At 50.5% G+C, this 17473-nt stretch overlaps 1 protein-coding gene and 1 long non-coding RNA gene across 2 annotated transcripts; both read left to right on the forward strand.

The window, feature by feature from the left end:
* Positions 1 to 4979: 4979 nt before the first annotated feature.
* SFTPD (surfactant protein D) lies at positions 4980 to 16681 on the forward strand. Its single transcript, XM_015066237.3, has 8 exons — positions 4980 to 5101; positions 7157 to 7358; positions 11964 to 12080; positions 12354 to 12470; positions 12768 to 12884; positions 13161 to 13277; positions 13891 to 13974; positions 16170 to 16681. The coding sequence occupies exons 2-8, from the start codon at positions 7160 to 7162 to the stop codon at positions 16544 to 16546; spliced, it is 1128 nt and encodes a 375-aa protein (XP_014921723.2). The 5' UTR covers positions 4980 to 5101; positions 7157 to 7159; the 3' UTR covers positions 16547 to 16681.
* Positions 7367 to 11344, forward strand: LOC113600201 (uncharacterized). The gene is made up of 2 exons (XR_003421159.2): positions 7367 to 8557; positions 9054 to 11344. It is a non-coding gene; the product is annotated as an uncharacterized LOC113600201 (long non-coding RNA).
* Positions 16682 to 17473: the final 792 nt, after the last annotated feature.

Raw genomic sequence — 17473 nt, forward strand, 5'->3', positions numbered from 1 at the left:
GGAGACCAACAAACCTAGGCATGACTATGAAAATAATGACGTATCCATGGTGAGCCCTAGGGATACAAAAATAAAATTACTTAAAACCTAGGGAACATCTAAGAGTGTGGACTTTAGTTAATAATGTATCAAACTGGTTCATTAACGGTAACAAATGTACCATGTGAACGCAAGCTATTAATAATAGGGTAGACTGCTGAGGAGTAGATGAGCATTCTCTGTACTAACTTTGCAAATTTTCTCTAAATCCAAAACTGTTCTAAAAAAACAAAGTTTGTGTTCTAAAAGTGGTGTATCTTGTACAAGTGACAAGTAATATATTGCAGTCCCTGTTTTTTTATGATCAAGGGACGTTGGTCTTTATCAAATGCCTGTTGTCTGTCCATTGAGCGATCATGCAGTTTTTGTCCTTTGTCCTGTAAATTCATTAACATGTTGAAATTATAACAGCCTAGTTTGAAGTGATACCAAGGTAGTTTCAATTGCACACCAAAACTCTGCTCCTATACAGTCCCATCCCTCCTTATTTATGTTCATTTCGTAAATTACATCTTTATACATTGTGTGTTCACTTACTTATTTTATGATGATTATTTAATATGTCTTTTATACAAATTTTTTTGTAACGTTTATTTATTTTCAACGGAAAGAGGGACAGAGTGCGAGTAGGGGAGGGGCAGAGAGAAGAGAGGGAGACACAGAATCCGAAGCAGCCTCCAGGCTCTGAGCTGTCAGCACAGAGCCTGACGCGGGACTCGAACCCACACAATGTGAGATCATGACCTGAGCGGAAGTTGGATGCTTAAGCGACTGAGCCACCCAGGCACACATTTGGTTCTTTTTTTATAATCTCAATCTCTTTAGTAAATAACTCCTTCTGTTCATTTATTTTATTCTTGAGTTCATTGAATTGTCTTTCTGAGTTTCCCTGTAGCTCATCGAATCTCTTCAAAACAGCTATTTTGAATTGTTTATCAATTAGATTGCAATATTCCATGCCTTTGAGTTTGGCTGCTGGAGAATTATTATTTTGTGCGTGTGTGATACTATATTTCCCTGAATTTTTCAGTGTTTGAAGATAGGTGCTTCTGCTTTTGTACTTGAAGTAGCAGACGCCTTTCTTACTTAAGGTTTTATACTTTTATTATTGCTGTTCATACAATTCAACAAGCTGATTTTTAGAAGCCTTTCCTCTGAATTCCAGAAGGTGGCCCTATAGCTTAAGTTTGTGCATTCTTCCTACCAGAGAAGGTGCTCACGCGTGCATTCTGCATACCCAGGGATCAGCCCTTGGGGCTTTGAGGGTGCCGTGGGCCTGGTGGGAGGATCCTTGAGTGGCCACACACTCATCCCCCCATCCCCACCCGTGTGCTTGTGAGTGGACCTCCTGCTCCTGTCTCAAAGCAGACGGCAGGAAATGCATTCCTTCAGTGTTCTTTGATATTCTCACCTGCTTCCTTCCCTGTACTCTCTCCATTTCAGAGGTCCCTCCTCCGAAATCTGAGTGCTGGTGGAGAAAAGCGGATCTTTCCAGCCACAACCCACGCACCTGGAACATCTGGGCAGTCACTCGCTACTTTTGTTTCCACTTCCTCTATGGGAGAGGTCAGTGCTTTCCTCCCCTTCTCCTGAGTGAGGTGGCTGCTATGCTGGTAAAAGCCTTGTAGTGTTGCACTGGGGAGGGCAGGGAGGTGGGGGGGCTACCTTGGTGAGTTCCTCCCTCTCCTCTGCCTCCTGTTTGACTCTGTTGGCATACAAGACTCTCCCATCAGTCAGGCTGGACCTCCACAAACTCTTTCTCTAATGAGTGCTCATTTTAGTGCTCTCCAGATGCCCCTTTTCTTCTCCAATTGCAGTGAGTGGGGTGGGGCAGGCTCAAGGACTTCTTTGGACCCACTGCCCCCACCCAGGTCTTACCCTTCCACTTTCAGATGCACGGGTGGGTAGAAACCTCTCAGGGGTCCTGCTGTAATGAGCAGGGACACTTTTGTTTGGTTATGGATGTTCAGTTAGTTGTTAATCAAAAAAAAAAAAAAAAAAAAAGATGGGGCGCCTGGGTGGCTCAGTCTGTTGGGCGTCCGACTTCGGCTCAGGTCGTGATCTCACAGTCCGTGAGTTTGAGCCCCGCGTCGGGCTCTGTGCTGACAGCTCAGAGCCTGGAGCCTGCTTCAGAGTCTGTGTCTCCCTCTCTCTCTGCTCCTCCCCTGCTCATGCTCTGTCTCTCTCTGTCTCAAAAATAAATAAAAACATTTTTAAAAAATTAAAAAAAGAGAGCAACTCTTGCCACCATAATGCTGACATCACTTTTCTTGAATGTAAATTCTCTTAAATAATATGTAAATTATTAATTTACATTAATTAATTAATATGTAATTATTAATATGTAAAATATTATCAAATATTAATATGTAAATTAAGAGAATGTAAATTCTCTTAAATAATTGACATACAATATTATATTAGTTTCATGTGCACAACATAGTGATTTGACATTTGTGTACATTACAAACTGATCACCACCATGTTTAGTTACCATCGGTCATCATACAAAGTTATTACAATATTATTGACTAGACTCCCCATGTTATACTTTACCTCCTGTGACTTGTTTATTTTATAACTGCAAGTTTGTACCTCTTGATTCTCTTTGCCCATTTCACCCTCCATTCCCTACCCCTCTGGCAACCATCCTCTGTTCTCTGAATTTATGAGCTTGGGTTTTGTTTTGTATTGTTTACTTGGTTTTTTTTAGATTCCACTTGTAAGTAAAATCTTGCAGCATTTGTCTTTGTCTGACTTATTTCACTTAGCATAATACTGTCAAGTTCCATTCTTGTTGCTGCAAATGGCAAGATTTCACTATTTTTTTAATGGCCCAGTAGTATTCCACTGTATGTATATACACCACATCTTCATTCATTCATTCATTCATTCATCTGGCTGTTTTCATGTCTTGGCTATAGTTCATAACGCTACATTGAACATTGGGAGTGTATATATGTTTTCAAATTAGTGTTTTGTTGTCTTCAGAGAGATAACCCGGAAGGGGAATTGCTGGATCATATGGTAGACCTATTTTTAATTTTTTGAGGAATCCTCATACTGTTTTCCATAGTGGTTGCACCAATTTACATTCCCACCAACAATACTCGAGGGTTCTTTTTTCTCCACATCCCCACCGGTCCTTGTTATTTCTTGTCTTTGTGACACTAACCTTTCTAACAGGTGTCGGGTGGTATCTCATTGTGGTTTGGATTTGCACTTCCCTGATGATGAGTGATGTTGAGCATCTTTTCATGTACTTGTCAGTTACCTGTAGGTCATCTTTGGGAAAATGTCTATTCAGATCCTCTGCCCATTTTTTAATTGGATTGTAGGGTTTTTTTGTTATTGAGTTGCATGAGTTCTTTATATATTTTGGATATGAACTCCTTATCAGATATATCACATGCAAATATCCTCTCCCATTTCGTAGTTTGTCTTTTAGTTTTGTCGATGGTTTCTTTCACGATGCAGAACCTTTTTAGTTTGATGCAGTCCCAATTGTTTATTTTTGCTTTCGTTGCCCTTGATATGGAGTCAGACCCAAACAACAACAACAACAAAAAAAACCAAACTAACAAAAAAAACCAGCCAAATCCTAGCACTGAAGAATACAATGGCTGACCTGAAAAATTCAAGAGATTCAACAAAAAACCTGGCCAAGTACAAGAATAAATCAGTGAACTTGAAGGTAGATCTTTTGAAATTACCCAGTCAAAGAAGGGAAAAAAAAGTGTAAGTAAGTAAGTAAGCTTATAGGATTTATGGGACATCATCAAAAGAAATAATATATGCATTGGGGGAATCCTAAGAAAGAGAGCTAGATGGAGAAACAAAGTCTATTTAAAGAAATAGTGATGGAAAAAAAAAAAAACCTTGCCAAATTTGGGGAGAGAAATGGAATCCCATGCTGATCTAGATCTCTAGGAGCACATGAACATCCTAGAATGGAGAGGGCTGTGTGTTAATAATGAAAGAGTTCTGTCATTAGGGGCTCAGGTAGCTCTATTATGGATCCCGCCTCAAAAAAAAAAAAAAAAAATTCAGCATAGGAAACAGAAGACCTTTCCCTATGAATTGAAGCATTATAGATTCGGCAGTACACAAGGCGACGCCACAGGAGCATCAGAAGCCGAAAACAAATCAGCACCACCAATGGAGTGGCCAAAAGAGAAGCTTGGACACATGGGGATGCTGGCATGTGGATCTAGGAAAAGAATTAATGCAAGAGATAAAGACACAAGAATCTAGAAGCAAGCAGAGACATCCTTTGCTATCAAAGGCAGGAGGGTGGGCAACTGGACATTAGAATTTCTTTGGACATGGCTACAACAGTGTATCAGCAACTCAGGAGTCCAAACTGGTCACCTGAGCAATGCACAGGGCAAGCTCCAGCCAAGAAGGTGGGAGATAAGGTCAAGGAAGTTAAGGGAAGGCCATCCCCTAAAAGGCAAGTGGGGGTGTCTCCAAGATCTAAAGTAGGAAGCAAAAGAGTGACCCTGCAAGAGTGGCCCCACAGGCTGCAGCCTCCACAGCCCCTCTACTTGCCCCACCCCTGCCCGGATATGCCAAGGAACTGCCAGCTCTTTCCCAATATCTGGGCAGTAAAGTTGAGGTGAAGGAGGAAGAGAAGGGGGCACAGCAGGTCCTGGATCTTGGAATCTGCAGACGCGGGGTGCATTGACAATAGACGTAGATCATTGTGCCGCTTGCCGGTCTTCTCTGGAGCTCAGATTTTCGGACATCTGTAAAATACAGACACTAATAATGCCATTTAACTCACAGGGCTCTAGGGAGGTACAGGTGAGATCACGGACTGAGAGTGCCGTATAACATTTAAGGTGATATGTGCGCAGTGTTATGAATATCAGTGGCAGGTTTCCAGAACCCAAGTGGGGTGAGAGTGAGTCAACAAGGAAGAAATGGCCCCACTTCTTGAAAAGAGCTCTTAAAAGACCAGGGCTGGGCAGCTCAGGTGACAGGGCAGGCATAAATAGCCAGTGCCGGCCAAGGAAAGGCTAATTTGCCTGGAGATCCTGGAGTCCGAGAGGCAGCATCTGTGAGTCTCTATCCTTGCCTTCATTTTGTTTTTTTCAATGCCCGATGAATATCTCTCCGCCCATATGGCTGGTTTATCCAACTGGTGCTGTGGAAGCAGGGTCTGGTCTGTTCTGGTCTAGGAAGTGTGAAAGGTGGGGGACGGGGTGAGGCGATGAGGATTGCTCTTTCGCCCCTCACTGCTCCCTATGCTCAGTGGGAGATTTGCTCTCCGGGCTGTGGAAGGCGGTCAGTTGGATGATACCCACCCAGATGCCGGATGCCATTGTCTGGAAGCCCCAGGGGAACAGGCAGTTTCAACTTCTCTCTTGTTCCCCTCCATTCCTGATTTCTTTAGAAAGGAGGGTGGTAGAGGAGAAACAGACCAGGTCTACACAGGCCTGCCTTTTAAGCCCATCCGGGTACCAACTGCCTGTAGGACGTGGACATTCATGCTTCTCCCTTAGCCTCACATCTTTACTTTAAAAAAGAGACTGACTGGGCTAAGTCACTGATTTTCCAACCAGTTTTCAGAGGAGGCATTTTTTTTTTTCTCAATAAAATCTGAATCAGAAAGCTTGGCGCGGACACCGTGGGCTGAGGGGGCTGCAGCTCTGCCCACTCCCTCCGTAGCCCCAGCTAAGATGCCGCGTCTGAATCGTGGGTCTGAAAACCTGTGAGTCACCTCTCTTCATGGCCCCTTCCGGCTACAGTGGGTGCTGGTGCCTTGAGCTGCTGGGCAGAATGTCGATTGTTTATCATTCTTCCTCCGATTCGGGGCGCAGAGCCCCAGAGGTGCTGTAGCTGCGGACCAGGGGACAATGCCCTCGTTCTGGCCTGGGTCCTTCAGTGCTCATGACTGAGCCTCTGCCGCAATAAGGGAGCTCACCTGGGTGTTTCTAGAGATTCCCAGGAAGCCCAGGCAGGTGGTGAATTCACAACTGAAAGAGGCTCCTGCAAAATAGGGATCGTCCAGCCCAGGGTCACCAGCAGCCTGGAGAAGGCACTTCTCTGGCCAGGAAAGCCCCTCCCCTGCCACCACCTCAGCCTGCCTGGTGACCCCCTTCTCCTTTGCACGCGTCCCGCAGGCTTTGTCCCTAGCCTCTGCAACTCCCACAAGCTCTTCCCATGCTCATAACCTTACCGTTTCTCTCTGAGAGAGGAAAGAAGTCCAATAGTGGAGGTGACCGAGGCCCTGTACCTGCCCCGGTCTCACTTAGTCCCTAAGTCCCAATCAGATGGTGCCTGGACGCCCTATTGGACATCTGCTCTCCCTATCCCCGAACTAGCCTTCCCTTGACTGAACCCACCTCACGTGGCCTTTTCCTCCATGAGGCCTTTCTCTCAAGTTCTTTTAGGTGGTCAGAGCAGAATGCCGCATGCCCCAGGGGCTCTCCAGCTGCTAAGTTAGCTTCTCTGAGAACTTTCACTTGGGTTCTGCGTGTGAATTTCCTCATGGAGATGGTGTCCAGTCCAGGGATGGCAAATCGCTTGGAAAACACGCAACCACACACCCATCCTGTGCTCAGGACAGACATCACTAAGCGTTCAGGATCCTAGCTCCTTTCCAGAACCGCACTGCAGACAGCAAGAGTGTTAGTCCATCCAAGGCAGCAAGTGAGAGGAAAGGGGGTTGCCCTGTCAGAGCTAAGCCAACCACCTTGACGGTATAGACAGGGAGCTGGAGGTCCAAAGACGGGAAAGGTCCTTCCCGGAAGCACCCAGTGAATCCTTCCTGATGTGACATGTGGCCTCAGTGAGGATTTCTACATCCTACCCCTGTGCCGATGGCAGTCCCCAAGGGAAGTCACAAGAAAGGACAACACGGGCATCTGAGAATAGGTGGATTCTCCTGCGAACTTATAGTTGAGTTCCAGCTGGGTGACTCATGCTTTCCCAGACCAGACCATATGCCCACCTGGTCGCTAAACTGCTTTGGGAGACTTGCTTCTCTCAGCCCCATGGAGGGAGGGCAGGTGGGGAGGTGCTTCTCCTGACCTTCAGGAGCTGGGCCAAGCCCTAGCCCATGTCCTGGGACCAAGAGCATGTCCTTTCTCGTTCATGTTCACCTGCCTAGGCCATGCTTCTCCTCCCTCTCTCCGTGCTGATGCTGCTCACACAGCCCCTGAGGTCACTGGGAACAGAAATGAAGACCTATTTCCAGAGAACAGCGGCCAGCGCCTGCACCTTGGTCATGTGTAGCCCCATGGAGAACGGCCTGCCTGGTCGCGATGGACGGGATGGGAGAGAGGGCCCCCGGGGCGAGAAGGGGGATCCAGGTAGAGCTGGGACCACTGGCTTGTCCTAGTGGAAAGGGGTGGGCATTGGAACTGTAACCAACCCAGAAGTACTGGGATGTTCTGCTACGGAAGGCTCAGAGGTGGACTTCTTCTTCCTGAGCGGATGGGTTTCCCCCAGATGTTTGGTCCCTCTGAAACACTGCCTTACCGATTGGAAAATGACTGCTGCTCTGAGCCCCCAGGTGCCTCCCTCCATTGCCAGCTGCCTTGTCTCCTTCTTTGGCACCTTCTCCTTCCTCCCACTCCAAAAATGAGGAAATAGTGGGTAAATCGAATCTGTGGCTCTCCAGAACCCTGCTCCAGGACTTAACAGTTGGTCACCTGGATTAAATAGGGTCGGTGCAGGGTGTCAAATATTTTCAGTATCATATGCCTTGACTCATATGTGGAATTTGAGAAACACAACAGATGAACACAGGGGAAGGAAAGGAAAAATAAGATAAAAACTGAGAGGGAGGCAAACCACAAGAGACTCTTAAATACAAAGAAGAAACTGAGGGTTGCTGGAGGGGAGGTGTGTGGAGGGATGGGTTAAATGGGTGACGGGCATTAAGGAGGGCACTTGTCGGGATGAGCACTGGGGGTTCTATGTAACATGAATTATTGGGTTCTGCTCCCCAAGCCCAGACTCCACTGTATGTTAAGTAACTTGAATTCAAATTTTAAAATATATATTTTTTTCAATAGTCATGACGGACGGGAAAGAATGAGGTTCCGTGACCCCATACTCAGATCTGATCACAAGGATCTCTCCTAATACATTACAGAGAGAGTGAAAGGAAGCTCACATTCCTTTGTCCAGCCTTGTGCTTGGGCGTTCACTGAGTAATTCATTTAATCCTACCAGAAGTCTTACAAGGAACATAGGAATCTCATTTGACAGGTAAGAAAATTGTGACACGGAGAGGCTAAATGACACCCAGTCTGGAGGGGAAAGGACACGGGCTTCTGCATCAGACAGATCTGTGCTTGACTACCAGCTCCATTCCTACAGCAGGGACCCACCCTGGGACAAGCCAGCGCCCCTGAGTCTCAGTTTGCTCATCTATAAATGGGAATAATATCTACTACATAGTGACAAATAACGGAGCCAAGGCTTTCTTTTTTGTCAGGTTGTTAGGATAAAGTTACATCTTTCTGCTGGACCAATTGGGTGAATTCTCGTGAGGTTTCCACAGGTACTGATTATCAAGGGAATCATCTGAGAAGTACTGTCCCGTAGGGGAGGATCTGGGTCCAGTGGCAAGGAGTCAGAATTCAGTGAGCCAGCATCTAGGACAAGGGACCCCCAGGTTCTGGGCTAGGGCTATGGAGCTATCAACCGTGGTCTTTATCTTTTGGGAGTTGGCATTTTGGTTGGGGAGGAAGGAAACTAACAACATTTAAGTTGGAAAGAATAGGTAGCATCCCTAGGCTTTGTAGGATAAGGGACAAGTGACTACCTATCCGTCCTTTACAGATAGAAAGTGGCTACCGACATGAATGGCCCGGGGCTCAGGGAAGGTCCCCTGGAAGTGAACTCGGAAGGCATATTCAAGGTGTCAGCATCTTGGAGAATCCCCGCTCTCTCTAGCTCTCAAAGGGACCCTGAATTAAATCCTGGGGGACCCTTTCCTATGGTCACACTGTGAGCCTAAGCATAGAGTGTGGCTGAGACCTCCCTCTCTTCTGCAGGTGGTTCACCCCATGCACATTCCAAGCCCGGCCTTGGGTTGGTGCTTGGAGAGAGAACCATGCACAGATGGGCCAGGGGACCAGGCTGCACTCTGGCTCCTGAATTGCAGGCACGTTAGTCACTCAACCATTATGGGTCTGAGAATTTCCTAGCGAGCTTGGAGCATCTCAAAATCCTGACCCATGTAAGTCTGACTGGGGCCAGAGTCTGCCCTTGTGACAATGTCCCCTGCAGATTTTGATGCACAGGGTTCCAAGAACCTGCTGTAAAGGACAAGATAAGCCTGAGAGAAAAGAGCCTTGAGCAGAGGTAGGGGGTGGAGCGGGCTCAATGCGGTAATGCCTCAGGTGTATCATGGAGGTCCAGTAAGACCCCACACTGCTTTGCAGCCTGTATTTCCAGGGACAGTCCTCTTATTCCTCAGCATCTCCAAGATTCCTGCCCAGAAGGATTTGGTGTATATAGGCATGTATCTCCCGGAGTAGAACCACACACCCCTCAGCAGCTCACAAGGACACTCTTCACTCTTGCATACTCCTCTGACCTCACCTCCTCTGGCCACACTGGCTCCTTGCTGGTCCCTAACCACATCCAGCCCCCTGCCACCCCAGGGCCCTATCACTGCTCTTCCCATAGCTGTCCCTGTGGGTCACTCCTCGGCTCCTTCACGGCCTTACAGACCACATTCTCCACGAGTCTGTCCCTGACCACCCTACTTAGAAGACACTACCCCCGCCTTCTGACACTCTCTGTGCTTTATTTTTCCTCACTGGCACTTATTCTGCTCTAATAAACCATATGTTGTACATTTTAATTTTTATGATCTGTCTCTGTGCAGTTGGGTTTCAGCCCCAAGAGAAAGAGGGATCTGATGTTGTGTCTGCTTTTTTCACTGTTGTGTCCCTGCATTGCTGATGGTATCTTGTGCACAGTAGAAGTTTCGAGTGAGTACTTGTGGAATGAGTGACTGTAAGATGTAAGGAAATGAGGAATTTAGTGCAGTTCAGACTGGCCAGACTGCGGGTCCACAAAGCTTCACTTCAGGTGGCGTTAAGGCACAAGGCTGGCCTTTGGGGGACACCGGGATGCAAAATTAGTGCTTCGGGAGGCATGGGTGCTTGCTGTTGAAGAGGGAGTCCTTTCATGGTCTCCAGGACTTCTACACCATGGATGGGAGACCTCTAACGCTTTTTCTACCAGCTGCCATCCCAGCCAGGGTGGAGCCCAAGGGGACCTCAGCCTAGGGATGGGACATCTCTGCCCAGCATGATGCCCTATTGGATATGGGGTGAGGGGCCCATCCTGTAACCCTCCATGCTTCCATTTCATTCCTGGTGAGGATCATAACTACAGGCAGGATACAATGCCCAGCACAGAGCCTCTCAGTCACCCATCACAGGCACCCACCCCACCACCAGCACAGTGTTACCCAGGCAGGCCTGGCCCCTCCTGGAGCACAAGTCTCCAAGTCTGACATGTCCTCTTCCCTCTGCGAGTCTCTCTAAATCCTCCTCACCCTGAAGTCCCATTTGCTCCCTCAGGAAGACAGCTCTGGCCATATGTGTGTGCACTGGGGTGGGGTGATGATGTGGTAGGACAAGGGGCATCTTGTGAATCTTCTTCCTCACTCATCACTTGTGCCTCACCGTTTAAAATTCTATTGCAAATCTCTTGCAGACCGGGTTCTGGTGCTAACATTTGCATCTTGCCCGGTTATATTCCACAGATGGTTTCTCAGTGAACAGATGAGTGAATGAACAAGTCAGCGGCACCTGTCAGGTGTCATTCCTTCTCTTTTTGCACATGAATGTTCATAACAGCTTTATTCCCAACAGCCCAGAGATGGGAAGAGCCCAGGTGTCCATCAACTGATGAGTGGTTGAACAAGACGGGTTCTGTCCACACAGTGGAATACTACTCAGCGACACAAAGGAATGAAACCCTGAGACACACTGCCAAGTGGATGGACCTCAAAAATGTCACTCTGAGTTAAAACAGCCAGACATAAATGGTCATCTATTGTCTGATTCCATTTATATGAAATGTCCAAGATAGGAAATAGAGACAGAAAGCAGAGTAGTGCTATCCAGGGGCTGGGGAGAGGGGAAGTTGGGGGTGATGGCTTAGTGGCTATGGGTTTTTTTGGGTGACGAAGTGATTTTGAACTAAATACAGGAGGTAATTGCACACCACTGCGGACGTGCTAACTGCCAATCAATGGTACACTTTACAACAGGCTAATGTTATATTATGTGAATTTCACCTCAGTAAAAACACAAAAAACAAACAACAACAACAACAACAAAAGAATAACCAAATGAACAGAACTGAGTGTAAAACTCTATTTTTAATTTTTTGGGGACCCTTCATTCTGTTTTCCACAGTGGCTGCACCGATTTACATTCCCATCAATAGCGCATGAGGGGTTCCCTTTTCTCCACATCCTAATCAACACTTGTTATCTTTTGTCTTTTTGCTAATAACCATTCTAACAGGGGTAAGGTGACATCTCATCGTGGTCTCGATCTGCATTTCCCTGATGCCAGGTGTCATTTCTGACATAAACTCTGGTTCTGGGAAAGGGAGAACAAGGAGTCCATGATCAAGGCTAAATCAAGGCTAAGACTGCCTGCTGTATATACCGTGGTCTTGGGGCAGGGGGAGGTGCCCTGCATGGAAAGTCAGATGGGTCTTGGCTTGAGTTCACAGCCAGCTCCAGCAAGCCTGTTTTCTCACCTGTAAAATAGGGGTGTGGACACCCATTTCCTGGATCACCACTGTACCAAGGAATGTGGAAGTGGGACGTCTACACCCTGTAGAACCCTGAAGGAATGCAAGGGGCCCGACCGTGCACGCAGCTGGCTCGTCTCTGGGCCTAAGGTTTGTGCCCATTTCTTCTGCTGCTACAGGTTCGCCAGGAGCTGTAGGGAGAGCGGGGACGCCTGGACCGGCTGGCCCAGTTGGGCCCAAAGGGGAGAATGGCTCTGCTGGAGAGCCTGGACCAAAGGGAGACTCTGGACCATCTGGTGAGCAGCTGGGCATGGAATGCAGATGTCTGCAGGTGGTGCTGCAGCTTCTAGAACATGCCAGTAGATATGCACAGATCCCACCCCAAGAAGAAGGAAGAAGGTTGTTCTGAAGGTGGTACTGGGTTATTGCAGGGGAGACTGAATTCCTGTTGACATCACCTTTTATGACGATGCTGCCTCTCTTGACTTCTATCACTGCTCTCCTCTCTTCGGACGCTCTCACTTCCAGCAGGATTTAGTGTCACTGACCATGCTGGTCCTTTTCCCCAGGACCTCCGGGACCTCGAGGTACGCCTGGTCCAGCTGGCAGAGAGGGTCCCTCAGGGAAGCAGGGAAATGTAGGACCTCAAGGCACACCAGGCCCCAAAGGAGAGGCTGGGCCCAAAGGTAGGTGGTTGGTAGGTGGCCGGGTCTGGGAGGGAGAAGGGAGGAATACGGCACAGTCCATGGTGTGACCCAAGGCCGGCTCAGAGTGCCGGGAAATGCCCAGACCATCAGCGCTGGGCAGGCCTTGTCGTGGCCCCTTCTCCCCCACATTCCCACACTGACTGTGTTTTCCTGCTCGCCTCTGCGAAGGAACCCCGGCCAGTAAGCAGCACCTTCTCACCGGTTCTCTCTCCCCTTGGAGCGAAGGGTGAAAAGTCCACTCTCGGCAGCTTTTGCTCCAATTTGTTCCTTCCTCAGGAGATGTGGGTGTGCCTGGCATGCAGGGCTCTGCAGGGACGAGAGGCCCCCCAGGGGTTAAAGGAGAGAGAGGTGCCCCTGGTGAGCGTGGAGCCACTGGAAATGCTGGGGCAGTGGGTGAGTGACGGAAGGAGCTAGGATGGGGCTCCGGTTCCCTTGTGCATCCCTGATGCTGGTGATGGCCACCCCTCCCCCACTGCCACTCATCAAGTTGGAGCTGGTGTTACTGGGTGGTAGGGAAAGTCTATGTCCAAGGAGGGTGCATGGCTGGGTTCTGGGAGCAGTCTGTATCGGGGAGGGGGGACCGCAGGCCAGGTGGACAGCCCATGTCTTGGGAGGGTGACAATGCTGGAAAGTGGATACAGAGCTCACCCAGTTCTTCTCTGATCCCAGGGCCTGCTGGAGCCACGGGTCCGCCAGGACCTCCAGGTGCCAAAGGGCCCGCAGGACCGAAGGGGGACAGAGGTGCTCCTGGGGACAAAGGAGCAAAGGGAGAGAGCGGGCTTCCTGGTAAGGCAGCATCTGCTAGATCTGGGAGCCGCCACGGGGTGGGGACAGGGGGAGGGAGGTGGCCTTCTTTATCTCAGGACAGCCTATCTTCGGCCCCATTAACCGCAGGGAGTGGGTGGGAAGCAGGGACGCTAGCGGGCAGGAAGGCAGGGGAATGAGGCTCTGGTTTTAGACTCTTACTCACAGGAGGGCAGCCCTGAGCAGCTTTTCCATTCGATCACCGGAGAAAACACAGCTCCCTTCCCAATTCAAAGGATAGCTTTGACTATCAAATAACCCAGTGGACAGGAAGTACTGACGAAAGTATATTGCTGCCCCCCCAAAGAAGGCGCTATGAGATCCCCAGAATATGGAGTTAAATTTTCACAGGGTTCAGTGTCAGTGGTGTGCAGGGACCTGCTCCGGGGACAGTTTGTTCATAGAAGTATAGGAAATCTGGGGGCAACAGGGGCTAGTTGTGTTAGTGGATGTGGGCTTGCTAGGGCCTGGTCCCAGCTCCTTATCCCGTCCCCTATATGTGCCTGCAGCTGGGTACCTTTCCCTTAAGGCCCAAGCTCTGAGCTGATCCCAGGCTATGCTGGGCTTGCCTTCACTCGACCTCTCTCTTCTGCAGACATCACTGCTCTGAGGCAGCAGGTGGAGGCCTTACGTGGACAGGTCCGACACCTCCAGAATGCCTTCTCTCAGTATAGGAAAGGTACGTCCCTGGATCCGAATCGAGCCAGGCACCAAGGCTAGGCCTCCGACTGGGCCTGGGCCTTGGTTTGGAGTTGGCTGGGTCTGGGTCTGGGATTGGAACAGGTTGGGGCAGGGTCTGGGGCTGAGGGTAGTGCTGAGACAGAGCAGGCAGCCCTATACTCCAGGATCTGGAAGTAGATGCAAGAGACAGAGAGGAGGGTGTGGCCATATCACCAGTTCAATGGGGGTGATGGAAGCCTGGTGGAGGTTATCAGGCTCCAGGATGCCCCCCCCGCCAACATCACAGCCACCTATGACCCGATCGGTGCCCTGAGACCTGTGCAGTTCAACAGACCTTCACTCCTGCCTGCCCTGTGCTGCTCCCTGTGATAGACAGGGGACATCCAACCCAGGATGCATTTCTTACCTCTGTGGGACCCGGCGTGTGAGTGCCCAGATATTGTTTCACAGCCCAAGGCAGCAGAGAATCCAGACACTGTCCTGAGGGCTGGGGCTGGGATGCTGCTCTCGGGGTTCAAGGCTGGTGGGGGCCTAGCCTTGCTATGTGGCCACCAAGTATCTCACCTTGGACATGCCCATGGTTCTGGAAGGGGACTGGCCACCTCTAGGCTCCAGCCAGTGCTGGGCTCTCCCTGCACCCTGCTGGGTGTTTAAATCAGGGATTCTTCCTAATCCTGGAATCCTGCAGAGTACCCTGTGCCTTTTGGAATCTCCACCTTGGTCCTTGACTGGCCCTCCTTATCAGCTCTCCCTGACGTCAGCTTTGGGTCTCCATCATTCATCAAATCTCCCTGATCCAAAAAAAGAAGCGATTTCCAAAGGAGTAGATCCTAAAGGGGCCTCACTGGGTAAGACACAGGTTTGGCTCCTAAGTACCAAGTACCTAAGAACCAAGGATGGGAGTTTCAGGTATTGGGTATGTCTCACTCCCTCCACAACAAATTTGCACATGTGTTCACTCACTCCTTTGCACTCCGCTGCGAAGTGGAGCATGTCCAGAGATGCCGGCCACATGTGTGTACTCAAATACCATCACTCACCCCACACCATGACATACATGAGCACACGCATACGTACGCGCAAAAGTCCAGACGGTAAGTACTCCCATGTACCTCCAGACGAATACAGGGACATGTTCATGTATGCGCACGTGTGCCCACCCAGATGCATGGAACATAAAACCCAGTAGCGGCACATGGACTCTTGCACTGACCTTGTCCAGGGCTGCCCTGAGTGCCGTCCGTCCTGAGCCTGTGGAGAATCTGCCCCCGAGCCCTAGTTGAAGCTACTCAGAGAAGGGCAGGGGGTCGGGGTGCACCCTGAGGTCTAACCAGCCCAGTGAGGCCAGGGCACAGCCCTCTCGGGGGCCCTGAAGATTTCCGTGCCTGAGCCCAAAAGCCAAAGGGATGGGGATGGGATGGAAGATTAGACACGTGATATGTCACATAGTTGATGTTTTTATGAAGCGTACCCCCGCTTCGGAAATGAGGAATTAGAAACCCTGAAAAGGGAAGTAACTTTCCTTTTTCCACCTAGGCAGTCATTGCCAGGATGGGGTGAAACACCTGGCTTCCGATTCCCAAACAGGGCTCTCCCAGAATTGATCCCCTCGGCCCCCTGCCACCTCTCAGGTGCCTTCATCCCCTCACCCAGCACCCTGGAGAGGCTGACTGGCTGGGGCATCACCCACATGCATCCCGAGGGGCCAACACCGGGCTGCAGTGAGTGCAGAGATTAGCACAGTGAGGCTCTCAGATGCCCCTGCCCCACCCCCAGCACACGCGCATCAGAAACTGCCCCAGCCATCACTCACCAAAGTCATTGCAATTCCCACTGACCCCAGCACACAACGTGGGGTGAAACAGAAAGAGCACGTTCCAGCTCGAGCGTCCCAGCAAACAAGGTTCAGTCCTAAACGTACATTTGACGGGTATGTGACTCCGGGCCCCTTACTTAACCTCTCTGGGCTGTAGTGTCCTCATCTATAACTACGGACCACAGGAGTTCCTCCCAGGCTGCATTGTGAAGCCAGTGCACTGGAAGCAAGTGCCTCAGTTTTGTCCTATCGGGTGCCCTGATATCCCACATGGATGCTGGGCGGGGCGGGTGGGGGCTGTCGCACAAAGGTCACAGAGCCCGGGAGCTCTGGCCTGGTGCTGCCATAACCCCAACCTGACTGTCCTCTTCTCCTAGTGGAGCTCTTCCCCAATGGCCGAGGTGTCGGGGAGAAGATCTTCAAGACAGGAGGTATTGAAAAGAGTTTTGAGGACGCACAGCAGGTGTGTATACAGGCCGGGGGACAGATGGCCTCCCCACGCTCTGCGGCCGAGAACGACGCCCTGCAGCAGCTGGTCACAGTTGAGAACAAGGCTGCTTTCCTGAGTATAACCGACATCAAGACGGAAGGCAAGTTCATCTACCCCACCGGGGAGCCCCTGGTCTATTCCAACTGGGCCCCAGGGGAGCCCAACAACAATGGCGGCGCAGAGAACTGTGTGGAGATCTTTACCAATGGCAAGTGGAACGACAAGGCCTGCGGAGAGCAGCGCCTGGTGGTCTGCGAGTTCTGAGCCACCGGGGTGGGGGGCCGTGCTCCACCCGGGAGCCTGGCCAGCGAGTGGGGGCCTGGCCAACGAGTGGGGGCCCAGACCTGTGTGCTGCCCGTGCCCCAATAAAATGGCGCCGCCTCTGCTGGCCAGGGCTTCTCCACAGAGCAGTCGGGGAGGTCCCTGCGGAAAGCCTCTCTCAGAGTCAAATGGCTTCACACGTGGGAGACTTGTCAGAGGAAGAAGGGACTGCTTTCCCAGTCGCAAGGGATAAACTTGGGTCTCCAAGACCTCCCCGTGGCAAAATCGGGTGGCTCCCTCTAGGCCCCTCCCCCTCCCTCCTCCTCTCCCTTCCCCCCTCCTCCCCTTCCCCAACTGTCAGCCGTGTTTGACCAGCTGACCACCCCCGGACCTTCACTCTTCCTCCTCTGGGCTTCCAGGGCAGCACTCTTGCTTGCCTTGGTCTCACCCAACTAGCTACCTCTTTTCCTCCTCCCTCCTCCCACTTGACCACTTAATGGTGCAGGGCTGGCCTCTGCTCTCCGTCCTCTTCAGGCCGGACTCTCACTCCGAGTGGAGCTCATTCTGTCCAAGGCTTCGAATTCCTTCTCCTGACAGCTGCCCCATGCACATCCCTCTTCCGGACCCCTCCCTGAACTCCAGGCTCCTCTAGCCAAACGCAAGCTGGAGCCCCTGAGCTGACAGGCCTCAGTGGCTGCCTCTGGCTTCAAGCCCGGGGCTGGGGAAATGGACGCCTGGTGGGATGGACGCCTGGCAGGGAGCATCTGCCTCCCCTGGCTGCCCAGCCTTATGCCCAGTAGACTGGTCCTCATCCTTGCACGGCCCAGGATCTCTCTCTCTCTCTCCCTCTGTGTCATACGACCACCTCTTGGTTCACAGGAGGGAGTTCCATCCGCACCACCTAGTTCCATCTGAGGTCTCAGGCATGGA

Source organism: Acinonyx jubatus, chromosome D2, assembly GCF_027475565.1.
Source record: "Acinonyx jubatus isolate Ajub_Pintada_27869175 chromosome D2, VMU_Ajub_asm_v1.0, whole genome shotgun sequence".
Taxonomy (NCBI): Eukaryota; Metazoa; Chordata; class Mammalia; order Carnivora; family Felidae; genus Acinonyx; species Acinonyx jubatus.

Excerpts from the sequence above, each read along its gene's own strand:
- SFTPD (XM_015066237.3), top strand. The coding sequence starts at position 7,160 with ATGCTTCTCCTCCCTCTCTCCGTGCTGATGCTGCTCACACAGCCCCTG. Across the intron at positions 7,359-11,963 it reads GGGCGAGAAGGGGGATCCAG|GTTCGCCAGGAGCTGTAGGG; the intron begins GTAGAGCTGGGA and ends CTGCTGCTACAG. Across the intron at positions 12,885-13,160 it reads TGGAAATGCTGGGGCAGTGG|GGCCTGCTGGAGCCACGGGT; the intron begins GTGAGTGACGGA and ends CTCTGATCCCAG.